Source organism: Thermobia domestica, chromosome 9 (assembly GCF_964235325.1).
Source record: "Thermobia domestica chromosome 9, izTheDome1.hap1.1, whole genome shotgun sequence".
Classification (NCBI taxonomy): domain Eukaryota; kingdom Metazoa; phylum Arthropoda; class Insecta; order Zygentoma; family Lepismatidae; genus Thermobia; species Thermobia domestica.
This window is the reverse complement of record NC_137462.1, coordinates 149,761,071-149,783,989: the sequence shown is the minus strand read 5'-3', so window position 1 is coordinate 149,783,989 and position 22,919 is coordinate 149,761,071. Positions and strand designations below refer to the sequence as shown.

Genomic DNA, 22,919 nt, shown 5'->3' with positions numbered 1-22,919 from the left:
AAGGATAAGAAATTCAGTCTCGATTTGACATCCCATGCGAAATTAATAGTAGTGTAATATGGAAGTTATTTATATACATATTCGAAAACTTCAAGTAATTTTCTTTAATATGGGGGAAAACTGCATCATAACCTCAAATAAAGATTTTTGGTGAATTTTGAGCTATGGGCAATGAATTCTTATACTCACCATATTTGAACATACATCTTCCAATTCGTCGCATAATTCTTGAAGACCAACTGGATACATGTTGGAATTACCACTATTTATGTCACTTGTCGAAGGTCTGGAAAATATTACAAACTTTAAAATAGATTTAAAAAAAAATAATAAATAAATAAATAAATAAAAGAAGACAATGTTTTCCCAAAACTATCAAAAATATCAATAAGCTGGAATAAATACTCTGCCCTATTACATTTTAAAATCGTAGTTTATTGTATGTTTACCTGACAAACGATTCTGTTTTCATTTAAAAAAAAAAAAAAGTTACCGCCAGATCTGATTATCTGATTTAACTTTTAACTCTTTTCAAGTATTTGCATATTGATTTTCCAGTGCTAATATTCAATAATCAAATTAGTTGACATGGGTTGGTTAGAGTTTAATGAGGATGTCAGCGGGGAGGCTGCATGTTCCCGTCAAGAAAAAGTTGACATTATTTTACATGAAAATTTAAAAGAATTTTACAGTAATATGTTTTTATAAAATCCTACTCCAGAACAGGCTTCAGGACGCGAAGCGAGACAGATCTGACGTTATTTGACAGTTGATAGTTTAAGCTAGTAGATGTCCAAAAAGTACTGGAATTCTTAGAATCACATGTTAAGGTGTTGCGCCGTGAAAATCAGTGAACTTTCCGTAAAATTGCTCTAAATTTTACAGTTTTATTTAGATAAAGACGCAAAGAAGGGTGGCAAGATACGTTATCTAAAGCAATAGCCAAAAGACACCTCTGTCGCTTTCGTTCTGGAAATTTCATTGTTTCGAAATAGATGTTCCTCGCAGTGGAGGACCAATCACAGCAAAAGTGGGTGATATTCTGAAAAAAAAAAAAATCGAAAAAGATCGGCACGTAAGCAGTAATGACATCACCAATAATCTAAATATGCATTACCATTGTCAAACCAATTGGAGAAACCTGGCTGCAAAAAGAAGCTCGCTAACTACCCACTTAGGATATCCTCACCAGTAACATCATGAAACTATTCGAGGTCGAAATCATATCACTTCTTTAAAAAATTCACCGCCTCACATTTCAGCAAGACAATGACTGCCCATGCAGTCCTTCATCGACAAAAGCGCTGCTCCTATAGCCTGCGTTGTCGCCTAATATGTGTCTCATCGAACATGTTTGAGGTGTTCGTCGCGATCCTCCGGGAAACAGCATCGATGTATTTTGATCTCTCATCTAACGTCTGTTTGATTCGATGCTATGATGAATAAAGGCATTATAGTACATATAATTGTAGTACATGGATGTTTTATTGCATACTGATTTATGAAGTTCAAACGTGTTGTGACTGAAATTGTAACCATTCCTGCATACTGATGTAACAAATCTCAGTTAAAAATTACGTTGCACTCATACGTTTCTCTTGGTATTGCAATTTTCACAAACAGTAAACAGGGACAAAATTATACTACCGGAAAATTAATGTCCTATGCCAATCACCCATCCGCTCCACCAGCAAGCAGATTTACAGTTCTATCTTACCTCCCTTGATGACAATGTTACTACAACGATTATGTTCTTTTGGTTGAGGTATTTGCGGTTTCATTAGGTTTCCTTATGAAATAAGCAGTAGTCAGATAAATAATGTTATTCTCTGAGGCCTTTTCTCCTTCGAGGAAAACAATTGGTTTGTTTGTTATTTTACGTATATCCCTAGTAGTGGTGGAAGTTAGTTAAGTGATTTTTAAATTGTATGGTATTATGCATCAACTGATCAAGCGCCAAAACATGGTTCTGAGACATTGAAGGAAACACATACATGTTACCATTAAGATCCAGTTCTTAGCGTTTGGTCGAATAGCTTTTCCTGAACGTTTAAGCAAATAGTAGGGTTTCATTTTTTTTTTTTTTTTTTTACATTGTCTCCTACACCTGATGTAAAAATCTCGAAAATCGAAAAATGGCGCTTGATCAATTGATGCATAACAAGGTTCAATTGTGAGTTTGCCAAAAAGCTAAAGACAAGTGTCTAATGTCGAATGTATTTTGTATTATCTCTTTCTGTACCTTAAAGTTTCTTGACTGGAAAAGAAAGAAAAAAAAGAGAGAGAGAGAAAACTGAACTGAGAAAATTAAACTTAGGCAAACTGAGCTTACATATTGTATGGTATTAAGACAAATACATGCGATATATACTTAGAATAATCTAAGTACATGAGTAGTACTTTCTCTGATGTGTATAATAATAATGCAGTAAACAAACAGAAGTTGAGAGACAGTTGGCAGTGTTAGGATTCCTTCGTTGTGATACTTCAGTGATAAATCTACTCAACAACATTAATAGCTTCACACTCCAATGAATTTTAAATAAATTCTTCTTTAAAGAAAGAAAGAAAGAAAGAAAGAAAGAAAGAAAGAAAGAAAAACATTATAGATCCTGACTTGAGTTGTTTTAAATTTATTTGAGCTTTGTGGCTTGATTTGAGAATCCTTAGTAAATTATTGATTCCCTATCTCTGTGAACAACTAATTTCGTTAAAATTCTGAGTCGTTGTGTTAAAGAGATTTCATAGTATACACACTTAGATACCGTAAGTCTTTTGCATATTATAAGTTTAGAGTGTTGTTATATAAATGAACTCATAATTAATAACCCAATGGATTTTCAATTAAAAATATAATTATATGTATAGTAAAAGAGAATACAGAAACTGAAGAGTGATTACTTACAAAACGCTCATTTTCAAATCGATTATCTTGGATAAAATGTTTGCTCCATCAATCTGTAATCGGTTCCATTCTTGAATGTTGTTGTAAACCTCCGCTACTGAATCCCTTACTTTTCGCGGATTTCCTGTTAGATTGCCCCGTTGTGACATCTTAGACACAGGGCTTTCCTTAACTGAAACAAATTAATATACACTAAGTAAATGTTAATAAATACAAATAGAAATGTTGAATAATATTGGTAATCAACACGCAAATGCATCATTTCTATCTGCAAAGACTTAACTGAATTTTACTTTCATTATTTGTTAGTATTGCCTTGGAGCTATCAAAGGCAGAATGGGTCTCATTCTAGACTTCCAGAAGGTATTCAAAATACACTAGCATTATGAATGGGGCTTGTTCGGATGTTTATCCTAAGGTCGAATGCATTAAGAGTATCCTTTAATCTAGCCCTCCAAACTGAGCAATTTCATAGTTCTTTAGGTTCCTTGAAAGTAAATGCTAAATGATTGTTGCATCAATTCACCAATCTCTACGGTAGTTTTATTTCCAAGTGAATGCTGAATTTTACTTAATTATTTAATGAAGTTACACATAGATTCCTTCAGTTATTTTATATCAAAGCAAGACTACACGGCAAAAAAATAGACAACCACCACCAACAAAAACAGCAATTACAAAATAAATGGCCAGGCCAATAAGTTTAAAAGAAAATAGTAAAACATTATTTTTTCTAAAAATTTTCATTGGTGTGCTTTGCGGTTCAATGATATATCGTCTTTACTGAATGTTTACCCTGTGGTAAAATATTGTTGAACTTAGGAATGATATAAAATTGTGAAAAGAAGACTATGCCAATTATGGATTATTTTATTCTTGTGTGATTTGTATGTACGTAACTTATCTATATATATAAAAGAGAACGCACAAATCCTTTGTGAACTCATCACGCTAATACGGCTGAACCAATTTCTTTCATTTTTGGGGGGTTATTAGGATTTGGACCCTAGATGGTTTTTATCATATCACTTTAATTTTTAATTACCAGTGTCTTGAGATAATTGACCATTCAAGTGTCCATACGTACAAATCCTTTGTTATTAGTTCATCATAGGTAAAAATAAACGTATTTATATGCAACCCGCATGACCATGTGACTCGGCGGGTTAACATAAATGACAGGCGCTATAATTTTAACATTTACTGCAATTTGAAAGCGAAAAAGTAAAAATTATCTAAGTAACAAAGTTTATTGCGTTCCGGGGTGACCGCAGCGAAGCGGGGTGAACGCTGCTAGTATAAAAATATAATTCTAACAGTAAATTAGATTTGAGGCTGCTATGGATTGTTTTTAAGAGGAAGTCACTATTATCTTTATATGTGTCTAGATTTTGGACATTTATTAAAAGCCTAAATTTTGGACATTAATTAAACGTAGTTCTACTTATTTATGTTCCATGTACCACGCACTCAATAACACATAACTGTTGTACGCGTCTTTGGCGCGGGAGAGCCGGGTTGATTCCCGGCGGAGCTCATGTGGTTCAGATACCATGTTAAGCTCAAGGTCCACGACTCATAGAGCACCAGTGCTGAACAGGACGCTAAACGCAAACCCAATTCAATCCATAACACATAATAGTGATAATGAAATAAAAGATAGGTCAACAACCTTAAAAGAAATGTCGAACCAGATAGGAGAACTGTATCCTAATAAGTGGATTAGTTTTGCGAATAGTACGAAGTGAAGATATGCTGCGTATTTCTGTGAGATGAGAGAACTCCCAGCACCTTCAGGGTACTTTAATTACATTTTTACAGACATTATAAAAGGTAATTCATTTTATCTGTTCGATTTTCAGAGTGCATTTCCCGCATGAAAAGCTGTGCCGCTACCAGCAGTTATCTTCAATCGGACCACCAGCATCATAGGCTATCACCTGATATCGCATTTCAACAGCAACAAATTACGTTGTAGCACAACCACCATTAACAGAGAATTATAAAACATGGATATTTAAATAGAATGTATTCTAATTCCTGTATAATTCCTTGAACCTTTTGCGATAAATCTTATAGTTTCGAATTCGGCAGCTACTAAAAGGAAGCGTTGGTCGATCCATGTTCGTTCGATTTTTTTTTAAAATTTCATTTCGTATAATGAATCACCTCCCGAAGTTTTCGGCGGAGTTACCTTCAATCCTGCATAACCACGAGGAATCACTTGTTTTAGAAATGATTGTAATGAATTGCATACTTGAATTTCAATACATCATGAAAATATTATCGTGTTTTTAATTAGAAATTAATAAATAAAATATATGAGAAAAGATTCTAGTTAACTTTTTACAATTCTTTTAGGTATCCTTTCCAAATTACACTGTTAATATACATGCATGTTAATAGATATGTAACAAAATGATTTTTAAAGAAGCAATAAAGAAATCAATATGAAGATATAAGTTGAGGAGCGTTGGGAACAAATTATTTTCTATTTCTTGAATAGTTTTTGAATTCTTTGTGCTGATTAAGAATTTGAAATTAAATTAAGCGATTTCGTACGTAAGACATGCTGGATATATAAATATCTAATGGAAAATTCATTATCATCTTTCCTGTAATATTTTTGCCTCACATCAGAATTTAAATAATGTCTTCGAACTGAAAAATCACAGAAGATCCCAACGGTGAAGGGAGAAAACCGGTGTTTTCGCCACTACCGATATGACTTACTTCCCGCAGAACTCGTAAGCAGCCACTGCTTTAACTCTCCATAAAATTTCAGCAAATTAGTAAGCAGTACATACCGTACTCTATCTTCTAGAGCTCTTTCCCGTTACTGTTTGCATCAAAGTTTATCAATGGGTGTTCAAGAATTGTTTTATATTGCTGAGCTCCTGTTTAGTTGAATTCTAAGCACATGCGACTTTTGTTTGCTTGGTTCCTTATTGTATTCCCATGGGAGTACGAATTTTTCCGGAGTTAACCAGCATCATGAGGCAATTGGAAAACTATCTGAATTAAAAGATAGCAAAATCCTGTCCAGAAAGCCAGAAATAAACACACCTGGAAATCGATCACTCTGTTGAACATGTGGTCGATCATAGCCCTTTATGGACTATAGCACTGGATGTTTAGCACTAGATAAATTGGATAATTAGCGAAAAACACAAAACTAGCAGAAGGGACCATTTTCTGTCCTTCTGTTGGTTGAAGCTGTAGTAAGAAATCCCTATGTGACATGTCTATATAGTTACAAGATTACATATTTCATAGCATTCGCACAGAAATAATATCTTTGGGACGTCCTATATTTTTTTTTTTATTCAAATGGTTTAAGGAAAGCAATATTCGGTTTACAATTTTTAAAAGTAAATAGATAAAAACGAACTGGATTGCGGCAGCATTTGGCTAGGCTACAATATGTGTTAAAATTAACGTGTGTGTGAAAATAAGCTTTTTCTTTGTCACAGAAATAAATGTCTACTAACTGGGGTGTATAATGTTAATTTTTTGTTTTTTGATAGGGCATTACGAATTTAGCACTTAACAGAAAACTTCACATGGATAATCCAAAGTCAACTAAAAAGGTAACCAAGAAAGTTCTGTCGCTTTTTGTGCTCGATTGGCCTCACACAGCGAGTTGAATGCGAATGGAGATAAGGCAAAGGTCAGTTGTTGGTGTAGGTATATTCAACATACTACCTGGTTGTGGCAGTTAAATTACACCATGAACTTGCGAATGACCTCCACATGAACATGGGACCTCCACAGAACGTCATAAGGGCGTGTACGCTATATGAGTTCAAACTGAGGTCAAACGCCGCTACAGCGGAACGGAAGATATGCCAGGGCGTCGTGACTACGCGGACATTGCAGCGGTGGTTTAACAAGTTTAAGGACGGTGACGAAACACTCGAAGACGCACCACATGTACAAAATGAAGATTTTCACGCAGCAATTGAGGCAAGAAGTGGCCAGACATATAGGAACTGGGACTCCAATTCAGTGTGACTGGAGAAACCATTCGGCAGCACCTCCATCAACCATTTGGCAGCACTAGAAGTTGGATCAATGGGTCCCACGTGATTTGACTCTGGATCAGAAGGTAACGCGAGCAGACACCCGTGTTTCTTTGCTGTCTCGTCTAAGGAAGGAGCCATTTTTGGACAGGGTGTTGACATGCGATGAGAAGTGGGTCTTGTACGAAGCTCCACGGCGTAGTCATCATTGGTTAACATCCCATGAACCGATTCCAAAACAGCCGAAACCAGCATTGCACCAGACGAAGGTCCTCCTGTGTGTTTGGTGGACTGCTCGCGGTCGTGCATCGGGAACTACTACCAGTCTGGTCAGAGCATCAATGCAACTGTGTACTGTCAGCAGTTGAGACGTGTTCAAGAAAAACTCAAAACTCTGGAGCCGGCACTTTTGAATCGCAAAGGAGTCCTCCTGTTACAGGACAACGCTAAGCCCCACGTGGCTAGGATGACCTGGGACACCATTCTACCCCTTGGATGGAAAACACTATCGCATCCGCTATACTCCTCGGACATTGCACCGTTCGATTATCACCTGTTCCATTCCTTGGACAAACACCTTAAAGGAAGCCAGTAGAAGTGCAAAATGCACTTGATACCTTCTTTGCTTAACGGTCCACCAAGTTCTACCGCGATTCCAGAACGTTGGCAGAAGGTCGTCGATGCTGATGGGTACTATTTTTGATCTTCCAGGTACGTTTTAGATGACATATGGATGTTCGAAGGTGTTGCGTGAAAAACAGACAGAATTTCCTTGATTACCTTATATTATCTTAGGCAATCAGTAAAATGACAAATGAGAAGGTAATTAAATTGTTAATTACGATGAAAATTTGAACGGGTTTCGCAAATTGCTACACAAACCTCTCTCTCTCTTTCTTTCTCTCTCTCTCTCTCTCTCTCTCTCTCTCTCTCTCTCTCTCTCTCTATATATATATATATATATATATATATATATATATATAAAGGCGTTCGAGAGTTATGCGGGAACAATGAATTAATATGTACACCCTCCATTCCAAAAGAAACCGAACTTTTGAAAACAAATAGTACCACTAGTGCCATCTGTTGTAATATTTTACCGGTAGATGGCGTAGTCCCTCATTGACAACTGGTATAAATGTCATGACATTTGGATGCACGGCAACAAAGTTATTGCGTTTCAACTGTCAGTGTGTTGTGTACATCGGTCGGAAAATGAGTTTCAAACAACGAGCTGCAATTGAGTTTTGTGTTAAACTGGGTAAAACTTTTAATGAAACGCACCAAATGCTACAAAATGCATATGGTGATGAGTGTCTATCCCGTATGCAAGTTTACGAGTGGTTCAGGCGATTCAAATCGGGTAGAGAGACGCTGGATGATTACGAAAGATCAGGCCGTCCCAGAACCGGATTATCGGAAGAAAACACCGAAAAAGTGCGTGAATTCATCAAACATAACAAAAAATCGTCGGTGAAAGTTATTGAAATGGAATTAGGCATTCCTCAAACAACCGCATACCGCATTTTGACCGAAGTTTTGGGCCTTAAGAAGGTTAATTCGCGGTTTGTACCACACAAACTCACCGAAGACCAAAAAGTTAATCGAATTGCGCATTGCAAAGACATCGTTAAAAGTGCTCGGCAGGATCGAAACTTCTTGAAATCGATTGTAACTGGTGACGAGACGTGGTGGTTTTGAATATGAGCCCGAAACAAAGCGGCAAAGTGCTGAATGGAGAGCGCCGGATAAAGGAACACCAAAAAAAAAAAAAAAAAAAAAAAAAGTCGCTTGGTGAAGTCAAAAGTTAAGGTGATGCTGATTTGTTTTTACGATTCAAAAGGAATTATCCACAAATAATTTGTTCAGCCCGGCCAGACAGTCACTGGAGAGTTTTACTTGGGCGTCATGAAGCGTTTGCTGGCAAGAATTCGTCGTATTCGGCCCGAATATCGCGAAATCGGCAGTTGGACTCTTTTGGACGATAATGCACCATCACATCGTTCGCGACTTGTAACTGAATTTTTGGTCAAAAATCACATTATTCGGTTGCATCATCCGCCCTATTCACCAGATCTCGCTCCGTGCGATTTCTATCTGTTCCCGAAACTGCATTTGGCGATGAAAGGAAAGTGGCATGCATCGATTGATGCCATTGAGAAGGCGACGACCGCCGTCCTAAAGACCATTCCAATAAAGGACATGGAGAAGTCGTTTGACAACTTGTTGGAGCGTGCAAATATGTGTATCGATGCAGAAGGGGAATACATTGATTAATAAAAATGATTTGTTCCAAAATGTACATTGCTTTTTTGTTTTTTTAAAACGTTCGGTTTCTTTTGGAATGGAGGGTGTATACCATGTGTGTATGTGTGTATTTCTACTGTATGTTTCAGCATAACTCTCGAACGCCTGGAGGAATTTTAACCAAACTTTGTGCACACATTACTTGCAGACTGGAAAAGACTACTGTCAGGATATGTCCTCCCTTGCATACATGGGGGGAGGGGGAGGGGTTGACATAAAAATGATTGATATTAATGTCAAATTTATAGTTTTCAGGGTACAAGTTTAGCCGCCAGTGAGAGTAAGACCTCCTTGCACATCTAGGGAAAGTGGAGGGGACACACACAAAATTCCCATAGTACTCCTGACGGGGGAATGGTGACATATAAAAATAACTTAAAATATAAAAACATACTTTACAGTTAGTTTTACACTGTTACAGCTTTAGAATAATGTTACAGCTTTAAAATACAGTCAAAATAAAAGTTAATAAAAATGAAAGTAGCTTCTAAGTCATAGTTCTCGGCTCGGGGTCACTGTAACCCTAAGTCAAGGCCAGTTGCTAGTTCGGGTAAGACCCGTGAGCACTTCTAGGGGACAGGAGGGGAAGACATACAAAAATTGATCGAAAACGATAGATATTAGTGCCGCATACATAGTTTTCGGGGTCGCTAAGTTAAGTGTTGACAGACCTAATGCCGCTTAAGTCTAAGTTCACCAACAATGCGGCAAGATCCTGTTAGCACTCTTAAGGGAAATTGGGATTAGCACACATAAAAATGATAAAAAAAGAACGATCGATATTAGTGTTAAATTCACAGTTTTCCGGGTTCCTGAGTTGATTAATGGCGGTTCCAATGACATTTAAGCAGGGGCGTCATTTAGGGGAGCAGGGAGGGGCAATTGCTCCCCCTGAGTTTGAGATTTGTATAGATTTTATCAATAAAATAGTAGTAAATCAGTGAAATACGCAAAATTTTACTTATATCAAGGGGTTTTGCCCTCCCCCAAGCAAAATCTGAAATGACGCTCCTGCATTTAAGTTTAGCCTCCAATAGGGATAACATAGCCTAGCACACCTAGGGAGAGTGGAAGGGGATAACATAAAATGATACAAAACGACTGATATTGGTAAACAGTACATAGTTTTCGCGGTCACTGAGATGAATAGCAACACTCCAGATGCCGTTTAAATCCAAGTTCAGCCCCCTTTAGCATCCCTGGGTAAACGGTGACATAAAAAATAATAATCAAAGAAGGCCTGTGTTAGTATCGAATCTATAGTTTTCGGGGTCCTTAACTTGATTGGTGACACTCTTTATAGCATTTAAGTCTAAACTGAACCTCACTAGCACTCCTAGGGTGGTGGAACGGGGTTGATATGTAAAAATAATCGAAAACGACAGATATTAATGTCGAATTCATAGTTCTCGATGACGCTGAGATTAATAATTACACTCCCGATTAGCGTTAAAGTCCAAGTTATGCCCCATTGGTATGGAGGTGAGAAGGTGAAAAATAAAATATCCGAAATGACTGATATTAGAGCCTGTCTATTCCACCTGTGCCCCCGGAAACTATGCGAACTATACTTCGGCCCCACCCCCTGGCTACCCTCTGGCGGATGAAACATTCCCTTTGCGTAGCGAAAAGAAGTGAATGACCTCAGCTGTGTTGAGAATTTGTCATTCAGTAAGCGTTTGGTTTTGAAGAGTGAAGATCGTAGGCTACTTAAGGTAGCTAACAAGACAGAGCACAGTGAAGTCCGTGAAATAATTAATTGTGGCAACGCTTCAGCACTCAATAATTGAAAGATCTCGGCCGCAGCAACTTGTCCCTCCTCTTTTGAGGGAGGTATGGGAAATCGCATATCGACACCAGCGCCAGCAAGGGCACAGTTTAAATAAAAAGGCTCTAGTGTCGAATACATAGTTTGGGTTCGTCAAGCTATTAGGTTACAATCGTGATGACATTTAATTCTAAGTTTAGGCATGAACGAACATGTCAGCTAAATTGGGAATACACAGGTACAACGCCAAAGGCGTTGCTTCTACATCTATATATATATATATATATATATATATATATATATTTGGATGTATGTGTATGAATGTATATTACAGCGTAACTCAGAAACACTGGAGCAATTTTGACCAAACATGGTAGACAAATGATGTTCAATTTGGAAAAAATATTCTGGGAATGACACATTCCAACGAGTGGGAGTTAGAAGGAGTGACATGTAAAAATAATGCAAAACGACTAATATTAGTGTGCAACCAATAGTTTTCGGGATCGCTGAAATGAACATTGACGCTCCCAATGTCGTTTAAATCCAAGTTCATCTCCATCGACAGAGGAAGGACGGTAAGTGAAAAATATATTTTAAAAAATGACTGAAATTTGAGTCAGATTCATAGTTTTTATAGTTTCCCGTTTGAAATAGTTAATAGCCAGTTCAAGGTGTTTTTTTGTAATCAATTTGAATAAAAGCGTAATCTTGGGGATAGGATTTTTCAATTTTTATGCCAAAAGTAGAGTACCGTATCTTTATTTTTATCATTATACTTTTATTGAAATAAATATTCTAAGGGGAAGGAGATTCAGATTCAAACATTTCCCATATACCTATTCTTCCCGTGAGAAGAACGGGCATTTTACTTAGAGTATATATATATATATGGTAACCTCGTGCATGACTCATTTTTAGGCCCCTCTGTATTGTACATTAACTCTTAACATTTTTCTTACTTGATGTATAGTTCGCGAGATATTGGCTTGTAACATTTATTTTGACCCACCCTGTATATTAATAATAATGGTTTTCTTAATGTCTGTTAACCTGGGCCAGCTAACGTGTTCATTCTTGATCAAACTTGACATTTTAACACCATTGGATCTATCACCAATCAGGTTAGTAATCCCAAAAACTATGGATTAGATATTAATCTCGAACATTTTATTTCTCACCCCTATGCCGACGAGGGCTGAACTTGTGACTTAAACGGCATTAAGAGTGTCACTATTCATCTCAGTGATCCCGAAAACTAAGGATTGGACACTAATATCGGTCATTTTTGATTACTTTGAGATGTAAAATCTCTTCACGATCCCTATGGGTACTATGGACATATTACCTATCAGTATTTGTTTTCAGATTGTAAGTCATTTGTGTACGAAATTTGGAAAATCGCTCCAGGGGCTCCAGAGTTATGCTGGAATATACATACACACAGACATATCCTCCATTTATAATAAAATATAAAATTCTCCCTTCCTTAAAACAAAAAAAAAAAAAAAAAAAAAAGGTTCAGAAACACTGGGACAAGCATCAGTTTATTTTTAATGGGGACTTTATATACCGAGATTTGTGTTCCTAACTTGAGGGATTCGTGAGATACTAAATTTTTCGAATAAATTAAAACTCCCTTCGGAAATGCATTTTCATTAAAGTAGCATGACAAAAATACAGTTCAAGCTAGGTGATAACTATATCCAAAAGATCATTTCAATGATTTAGCCATTTTCCCGTGATTCGATTTAAAAAAGCAAGATCGGTTTAATTTCTATACGAGGTATGTAAGAAAAGTAATGAGTCTACGAACCGACAATGTTGTTGCTGTCACCTTGATATGGTACTTAAGTTGGCCCTTGCCGTTGACTCACTGCAAGTTTGAACTTGTTCAGATTGCTACACGATTGTTGAGAGCGTCTGAAGCGAAATTGTGTTTGTGAGATGAATTACGAAAATAGACCGGTAATGGAGTTTAAGTATTGTTCTGCCATCAAAAATGGATGACAATTTGGAAAGGGTAAAGTTTCCTGTGAGGCCAGATCGTCGAATGATCAGTAGTGAGTTCAATTTAAACGTGTTTACCGTCCATCAAATTTTAATACAGGATTTGAACATCAGAAAAATTGCTCTATGATGGTTCCAACGAACCATGTCACACGGTGGTTTAGAGCAATGAATTTTTGGCAGAAAAAGCATGCGTAAGCCCCTTATTCGCTGGATCTCAGTTGTTGTTTGACTATGACTTGTTTTTACTCCGCTTGCTCAGAAGCCCATTGAAAGACTACCATTTTGGTACTTGGGATAATATCCAGAAGAGCATAACCAACGAACTGAAAGGCATTCCAGCAAGCACCGCTACCTAGAATGGAAACAACGCCCCCATCGCTGTGTTAGAAGCCCAAGGGGACCTAGATTTAAAAAATTATAATAATAGAATTCATCGTTACAAGAAAGTCTCATTACTTTTCCAACACGCCTCGTACATTAGATTTCACGTAAAAGCAGTATCTTTGATAACACCGTCATATGTCTGACTTACTTGTAAACAACGAAATATGCAATCCTGCCGTCTGCACAAATATATCAGACGCGTAATTACTATTAATATGATTTACAATGAATATTTTTCGAAAATATGTGCTTATATGTTTCTGAATAAGTAATGCACATTGGTTCTGGATCCAACTTACAAATGGAAGTTCGTAACTTTTGGTTTTGATAAGGTATGGTGAGAGACTGAGAATCCCCTGTACTAAGAGGTAACAAACTCCGTCTACAAAACCGGAAGTAAAGTCGATTAAGGTTGATGTGCCGACATGTACATAAGCAAGGCAACATTGTTTGCCTGCTGGGAACACTTGTAATTCTGTCTGCAAGATAAAACAGAAGCTTCTCTTTTAATAGAGCCTAGATCCTGAAAAGGAATGTTAAATTTCCATGAAACAAACGACAAATGTTTCGCACAAATATTTCGTTATATTCACTTGCTTTATGTTCATACACACCCACTATTATACGGCCAATACCAACTGAAAATTTTAAATATTATAGCTTATCTAACAAAGAATTTCATCATAAGCCAGTAAATCTGCTGCAAAGATTATTGACTTTACAAATTATGTAATAGTTTATCTCTTGACCTATGCAACACAGCTGAGAATGTTTGATTGTTTTCTTATACACAGGATTCAGAATGGCTTCAACACAAGCAACGCCGAAAATTGTTGTCCTTGGATCTTGCATGGTTGATTTCGTAAGGTTTGTATTTATTTTTTTAAAAAAATGTCGAAAGAGGTTTATGTTATTATTCGTTATCCGTACAATGAGATTTTAGAATAAGAATAGATTTCAAGGTCATTTTGACAATTATAAGAAAATTTAATTTCCTTCTCAGTTACCCTGCTTGCCGAAACTATAAGACATTCAATAACAAATATTTAGAAGAACGAACAACTCGTATGTTAAGTCACAACATAATTTCGAACTACTTTTATAAGGAACAGATTTTGTTCAGGTGCATATTGAATGTAACTGTTGATATCAGAATCAAGACGACATATATTATAATTATTTGACCTACTAAATTACCATTACATTGTTCACTGTTATATTTGGCGATTGACGCAGTCATGCAGATAGTACAATATAATGAAATAAATTGCAATTTTGACCTCCAAGCGATACGATTATCAAATAGTACAAGGGCTGTTTCCAGATTGCTTTTTCTCAAAACAACATAAAGTGTACTATACAGTATATAGTATGAGTGGCGTAATCAAAGAAATGGTTACAGGTTTTTTATGTTATGGTAAAGTAAACATTTTTCACGTTAAGAAATATATACAAAATACATATTTGATTAGAAATTAGTTTGTTTCGAAAAATATAGAGAGTCATTTACAAAATAATATTGGGTGAGCCAATTTCACACTAGTCTTTAAAATTTCAAATTTCGATTCAAAACCAAACTCAATCATTTTCTTTTATCAAGAAAACATAACAGATCTTTAATAAGAAACGTGTAACAGCAATAATAGTAAAACTAACAGAATATTGACAAAACATTAACAAATTTCTCCTTGGAATAACACAATGTAAGTAGCAGAACAAGATGTTAGACATTTTCTTTCATTCCTTTTATTTTCATTGTAAACTTGAAGCTTTTAGTGTCTTCTGGAATATTTTTTCCTGCACAGAAACAAAGTATTTTATTACAAATTCGCATAACATGAGTTCATAAACCGCCTACAAAAGGAAGATCTCTTCTAATTCTTTGCCGGTTGGCAAAGTTCCTAAAATAGCTGACCCATTCCCCCATTGAATGGCTATATTAATCCGTTGTATTAGAAATGCTCTTGCTCGGGTATCTCCCGATTTTAGCGATATGCGTTGGCCAACTTCATTGATGAAATTTAGCCCTTCTTGTCCCCATGAACCACTTGATTCAATTGCTATTGTCACAAACCAATAGATTGATTGCCCAATAGATTGATATAAAATAGATTTGTCCAATAGATTGATATACAATATTTATTTCTTTTGTCGGCCTCTCTTCGTGCTGCTACGAGTCCTGTTCGAGTCGATATATCTGCAACATTTGAGGCAGCATAAGTATCCGCACAGGTGAAATCCCAAATAAGTGCCTTCCCTTTTTTCCATGGCGCTAACGTCATTCCGTCAGGCCGTTTTCCGTCATTGCGACTGCATCCATTTGGTTCTCTCACTGATGGAACGCCTGCTGAAATGAGAGCTCTTAGAATAATGTCACTTTTTACATGACAAGCCATGTAATCCTTTTCTATCTACATGGTCGTTACATGCGGAGCAACGGTGTGGCTCGCAGATGTCTACTCCTAAACGTAGAGCGGTGGCTACTCGAAAACTCTCGTTAGATAGATGCAATCCCAGAGAAGGTGAAGATAAAGCTTGAAACCATGCTCCATTTTCACGTGATGTGACAGAAAGAAGCTTGGCTTTATCTTCGAGCTCATCAGTTGAGCTTAGTAGTTAAGCTATATGATGCTTTATTATAGGTTCATTCCAGACTGACTGGATATTTCTTCTTTCGAGTGCTGGGGGATCTAATCTTACTATATCAGTCCATTTGGTCATGCAGTCCTGCACATCTTGATCCGTATTTATATCGACTTCCCGCTGAAGCAGAGATTCTATTAATTATCGACAGCCATAGGCTGAAGCTAGGAAAGATGGAGTAGCAATGTCTACGGCGCGACGTATGCCAAGACCTTCATTTCCAACTGGTAAAGAAGCTTGTAGGCATGATTTGTCGTCTAAGGAACAGTTGAGAATTGATTCTAATCCCGTTTTTAATTTTTCATCGAACTTCTCTAGTAAGTCATCTTCTCGCCAACAAGGAGAACATCGGAGGAAGTACAATAACCTTGGTATTGAAAGTGATGCTCGTAATATATAACATGCAGAATGGGCTGAAATTTTGGCTAATCTGGAAAAGAATAAATCTAATTTGAAGATCTTTTCTGATAAAATTTTGCTCCGTGCATCGGCCGAAATGGCAGTGCCTAACAATTCAGCATTAGATGATGTTAGAAGCTGAATTCCTGGTGCTGATTCATTAAAACTCTGATAGAGTTTCTCAATTTGATCATCTGTGGCACCCAGAAAGCACACTTCGCATTTGGAGTAATTTAAAAATAAGCCAATGGTTGATGCATTAGTTTGAATATTGTTTAATGTACTTAACGCTAAATCTGTATTTTCTGCTATGGATCCATCGTCCAAATACCAAATGTTCAGCTCTGTATTGATATCACTTACAATGGGTCGAAGAGTCAAAGCAAACAAAGCCGGGTCTAGTGGATCGAACTGTTGCACTCCGCGTTGTGACAAGATGATATTTTCTCCTATAAAAGGGTTACTTGGTTGAGATTAACATTGGTAAATGTATGGATAAAGGGTTGGAAAATTATTTTTGATGGAAAGGAGCATAGAATCGCGGTTGATTTCATTACAAGCATTGCGAAAATAAATTTTTAAAAATGCTTTCACTTGAGTGTGAGGAGATTAATAATACATTCGTGCTGCATGGACGGCAATTTCTCCCCCAGATGGTACGTAAATCCCTAATTGATGCGGTGATAAAATGTCGATTTATAAGTCACGCATTCGGAAACATTCATTTATCACAGTCTTAGCAGACAAGTATCTCCATACATTTCCCACAGCTATTGGTCTGATACCACCGCTTCTCTTCTTGAGGATTATAAGTGACGCACCACAGAAAATAGATCTAAACATGACAGATATATTTCCAGATATAATTAAATGTAGTAGTTCACATGTATCAGACGTTCTTTTGATTCGAAGTCTTGACTTAGCATTAAATCTTTTAGAATTGAGGGGCGCAGATAACCCATTCCACCAGCCGATCCAGACGGAAAGGATTTCAGTGCTTTTAAGAATTCTGCAGATGATACTCTGGATACAGAAGTAGAGGCTTCAGGAGGTTCTGGACTAGCGAATGAGTGGGAGTGAGCATGATGCTTTTCTCTAGGAACTTTCAACACTGACGCATCTGGTGTGGTCATTATGTTTTCAGAAAATAATCTCACTGCACCACTAATATCTCCGTCTGATAATTTCTGTTCGATGATCTTGGAGTTGAAGGACTTTCTTTTGCCACTTTGCGAGGTTTGCGAGTTTGCGAGGCTTTTTTAATGCTGGTCTAATAGTGCTTCCCGATGCTTTTGAGACCAGTTTCTGACTCTTTGTTTCACCCAAGCGGTGAGATTTGAGACTTTTTCAGAAAGTGGTGGGATGCATAGAACCACATATGGAAAGAGAAAAAGGTCGATCCAAGATTCGAAATCGTTACTATTTATGATATTTTAAAATTATTTCACATAAAGAATCTGCTACAGATGAACGGACGCCTCGTGGAACTCGACGAAGGATCGGAATATTGACCTTTAAATGACAAAGAAGATCGCCTAGTTTGGCTGATGATTCTTGCGAATTGAATCCAGAACTTCGTGTGATAATAAATTTGATAAATAATTGACGATGTGGTTTGATTTTGGGATGGTTCGTTTATTTTTGAATATATCGCGATGGCACTTGCCAATATGAACGGACAAATCCCTTTGATTGAGAAAATATTTATTGCAATGTTGGCATTGCACTTCGTTTGATGTGTCAAACTTCCAGTGCAGAGCTAGACTTAAACATATCTGAATCACAGACACAGATGTTATTGGATTCCACAGGCTTAGTCTCATTGCCATCTTCCTGATTAACGGTGGTTTCACGTGAAGAGTTGTCAATTCTAAAAGTCTCGACTATGGTCATAAGTTGAATGTGCAGATATTGATATATGCAGACATTATATGTTATAATTATTTGACCTACTAAATTACCATTACATTGTTCACTGTGATATTTGGCGGTTGACGCAGTCATGCAGATAATACAATATAATGAAATAAATTGCAATTTTGACCTCCAAGCGATGATTTATCAAATAGTACAAGGGCTGTTTCCAGACTGCTTTTTCTCAAAATATATTACTTGTACCTCGAAATCCTCAACGCACATGGGTGTGCCAACATCTCACGATGACGTCACAGCGCCTTATCGTTCACCTGAATTAAGGCAGTGATGAGACGTGCTTAATGCGGTGTATTGTGTTATCTGTGTAGGATTGTGAACAGCGAACTGTGATAAATTTTGTTTGAAACTTGAAAAACTGGCTACAAACACGTATTAAAGGTTGCAAATACTATTCGGTGATACATCAGTGAGTCACGCAATGACTTTTCAGTCAATGGTTTGCACGTTCCGAAGGTGGAAGAATGTCCGTGGAGGATGAACCCCATTCTGATCGCCAGTCCGTAAGTCAGAATGAGGAGAAAACTATGACTATCTGTGAAACTGTGGAGGAGTTCTATCGGCTCATGTCATCAAATCTTACACGGAGAAGACTTACGGGTACAGCGTGTATAGGCGAAATTCGTGTCGAGAATTCTTACACAGGACCAGAAGGACATTTGTGTCACTATCGACAGAGAACCGAAGGAAACCGACATTTCTAGCCAGTGTCATCATAGAGAATGAATCATGAGTTTATAGGTACGATCCCGAAACCTAGGTAATGCTGTTCCAATGGAAGTCACCTGGATCTCAGAAACGAAAAAACCTCAGAAAAATCAGCTATAGAATGAAAGTTCAATTGATTGTCTTTCTTACACGTTCGAGACCGTGCATCACCAATCTGTCAATAAAGTTTACATGCAATTACGTTCAACGGCTAGCGATTCAGTTCATCATAAACAGCAAACAAGTGAGCATCTGGACAATGGCGTTTGGAATATGACAATGCTCTGTGTCTCTGTGTCAGACTTTTTTTTAAAGCCGTGTACCATTTTTTCTACCCGCTGGATCTAGCTTCGTGTGACTTTTTCCTGTTCCTACACTAAAATCTACATTTAAAGGGAAACGATTTGACAGCGTCCAGGACAGCACGCCGAGGGAATTTCAGCGCATTCCACAACAGGCGTTCCAGGACTGTTTCCAACGATGGCGACAACATTGGAATCGATGTGTAGATGCAGAAGGAAATACTATAGAAAGGATAAGCATGAACGAGTGGTAAGTCGTCCTTATAGTTTCTACAGTGCTGGTTCGGGAATTAAATGAACAGCGCCTATATACTGCAATTCCTTGTCTAGTCTACGTTTAAAAAAAAAGAAAAGTGTTTTATTTTATACACAGTACAATAATATACGATGTTACCTATTCCGTGCACTCTATATAACTTCAAAATAGTGCTCCCATTTGAATACATTTTTTCCGTAACGTACAAGTAATTACGCTTTTAACAAACTGTACTGAAATTAACATTTCGTGTCGAAGTTACCGATATATTCATTTCTTGCTACTAACTGTTTGAAACAAATATAGTTTATTCTATAACGAATGAAAAGGTTACATTTAATAAGCTAATGGAGCAGCCGAAATAAATGGAAGTGAATTATGATGAAATGATAAAGAAAAAAACAACAGAAACTTGAAACAACACATTTACTTAAACAGGGCAAAATCCATTGAATTTGCACATATACGCAAACTTGTGCAAAGAGCACTGTGAATGCTTGCAAAATAATTACTTTGATATTAGTATAATGCAGGGATCGACAATAGAAATAAATTATGGTCGCCCATTTCGAGATTATTTACTTAAAAGTAGACTCATAAGCAACTTAAATATGGAACAACAATTAAATATTAGGAGTAAAAATAGAAAGAAAAATTCAATTGGGAAGGGGATGTTGCCTTTTACCAACATTATTGGATATCGAAAATAGGATTTCTCAACCTGGGGATTAGAACCCCTAAGAGAGTCGCGAGATGAATACATGGGGTCACGAAGGGAGGTGAAAAAGATGGGTGTAATTGGGGTCTATTAACGGAAAATATTTTAAAAACCTTATGTTGATAAAAATATTCTTATTTCCATACTTATTGTCAAATACAAGAAAGAATATTAATAAATTTTAATTTATTACAGGACCGCTTAAGAAACAATTCTAATATAATAAAAGCGCTATAAAGCAGACAATAATAATAATAAAGCTCTTAAAAGCGTAACATAATTTATTACTATTGTCTAAAAAAAATGTTTGGAGTCCTGCTAAGCAGAATAAATTAATGCCTAATATACAATTATTTCAATGGTAATTTTATGAGGCATTAATATATTTGGCTTGGCACGACTTCAAAATTTTTTATAGATAATAGTAATAAATTATTTTCTGCCTTTAAAAGCTTTATTATTATTATTATTGGGAAAAAGGGGGCAACGTCTTACGCGGCTAACGTAGGTGGGGACCGAATGATTTCTGGGATAAAGAGTCAATCTCTACCAGGTCCCAACGGCCTTCTCGGAGGGCGAAAGAGCGGGTGGAAGTCAGGACACCTTATTGTCCTTAGGAGGGGAAACTATCCTGAAATGCAGATAAACCATATGGTGGTCAACGGCATGGACATGTGGAAAAGAAATGGGAATACTATCACATTATCTTTTTCCCGGGCGGGACAAAGGAGGAAAATAAATATAATGATGGTTCTTCTTGAGGTAAAACATTTCAGAGGTAAAATAATCCCCCGTTCAATCTCTGGGTGGGGACCACTTCGAGAAGGATCATCAGAGGAGAAAATAATAACTTTCATTTCAGCATAGGAACCTGGAACGTAAGAACATTACGACGTGCGGATAAACCTGAAAATTTAAAAGTGGAAATGGATAAATGTAAAGTGAAAATAGTCGGGTTGAGTGAAGTGGGATGGTCAGGGAAAGGTGAGATAGTATCGGGAAATTACACAATATTCTATTGGGATGACATGAAGGCCGAGAATGGTATCACAATAGCAATGAAGAACGAAGTAGCAAGAAGCGTAAGTAAAGTGGAATGCTGCAGTGACCGCTTTATGTTTGTAAAACTAAGTGCAGAACCAGTGGATATTGTGATAATACAACTGTATATGTAAACAACCGACCATGATGACAATGAAGTAGAAGTAATATAAGATGAAATTAATGACATACTGCATTAGAAGGGAAGAGGTAAGGTCAACGTCATAGTAATGGGAGACTTCAACAGCGTAGTGCAGGAACTGCGAATAAGATGGTGGCACCATTTGGACTAGAAGAAACGCACGGAGCCAAAGCTTATCACCTTCTGGAGGCAATATAAGGTGGTGACGAACACGCAGTTCCAGAAAAAAAAAAAAAAAAAACTAAGCTGTAGACACGGCGCACAACAACTCTGCACTTGAGTGACGTAATGCTGTTCGCGATTTGGCTCTCATCTGACCGTGATTTTGGAGGCAGAAAAGTGAACTTATCAGCGTTGCCAACTGAAATAAATATTCGCCATGAATCTAGAAATGCGAGGCATTATTCATAATTCGTACGTTGTACCTTTTCATCTATGTATATCTAGATCATTACTATTAATAATAGACGTTGCATTCCACAAATAAAAATGAAATGTCAAATATTTTTTATCTATGGGTATGCGTACACAAAGGAAACACTCACCTACATTCCTTCTATTCCGGATAAGTCACCGTCAGTATCCTCTTCTGAATCAGTGTTGCTATCACTATCGACACCACGGAGACTAATAACGACCCTCTCAGTAATTTCATCCATAATTCCTTTTGGTCCCCAATACTGAGTTTCAATTTGCTTCACGTGATTACAAACCGATATCCATTCGTTCCTCCCGATTTCCCCGAACCTAATTTCACAGTTTTTGAACATCATTAATTTTGAAAGTTGTGTTTCATGACACAACCCATCCTTGGGATCTTTTTGTGCTTCACTTTGGGATTTATAACATTCATAGTCACGTTAATGCACTACAACACACACCGAGACACCTACAAACTATTACACTAGCCTATCCACACTACACTGGACCGGAATACGATGATAATACCCTCGTAACAACAAACACCTTATTTTCAATCTACCAGCACACTAAACCTCGACAAGCATAGGAAATATCTAATTTCGAGGAGTGAGTGAGCCATGTCTCTTGTTTTAGACCCTAAGCGATTGACCAACAGATGTGTGGGAGGCTTCCATTTTTTTTTTATTTTTTTTTATTTTTTTGGTAACCCAAAGGTCAAAATAAGGATGAAATTGTTTTCTACTCAGTATTACTTAGCATTGTTTATAGTGGTGTATAAAAATCTGAATTTTTGTGTTTTGTAGAACTAAAATACTATGTGTATATATTCTTTTGTGTGTTAATATCTGGGATTGTGTGGATATATTTGTATGAGTTCTTTACCATTTTTTTTATGCCGACACGTTCAGGTGTTTGATATATTGTTATTCTTAATTTTAATAATTGATTTCAAATTC

General features: G+C 36.9%; 2 protein-coding genes across 4 annotated transcripts in view; one reads left to right on the top strand and one right to left on the bottom strand.

Annotated features, from left to right (window-relative positions):
* The window catches only part of LOC145695100 (cyclin-dependent kinase 2-interacting protein-like), a 113,006-nt gene that overhangs the window by 51,195 nt on the left and 38,892 nt on the right, over positions 1-22,919 (bottom strand). For all 3 annotated transcript variants that reach the window (XR_014133110.1, XM_081771998.1, XM_081771997.1), the window contains exons 2-3: positions 2,906-3,077; positions 190-286 (exon numbers count right to left, since the gene is read on the bottom strand). Coding sequence is in view for 2 of the 3 variants with exons in the window: in XM_081771998.1 (XP_081628124.1) it covers positions 190-286; positions 2,906-3,077 (269 nt within the window). In the remaining variant the exon portion in view is untranslated. The remainder of the gene's footprint in view (positions 1-189; positions 287-2,905; positions 3,078-22,919) is intronic.
* LOC145695098 (ribokinase-like) overlaps positions 13,984-22,919 on the top strand; it is a 34,662-nt gene continuing 25,726 nt past the window's right edge. Inside the window, exon 1 of the mRNA XM_081771996.1 lies at positions 13,984-14,266. Within this exon, the coding sequence (XP_081628122.1) occupies positions 14,202-14,266 (65 nt within the window). The 5' untranslated portion in view covers positions 13,984-14,201. The remainder of the gene's footprint in view (positions 14,267-22,919) is intronic.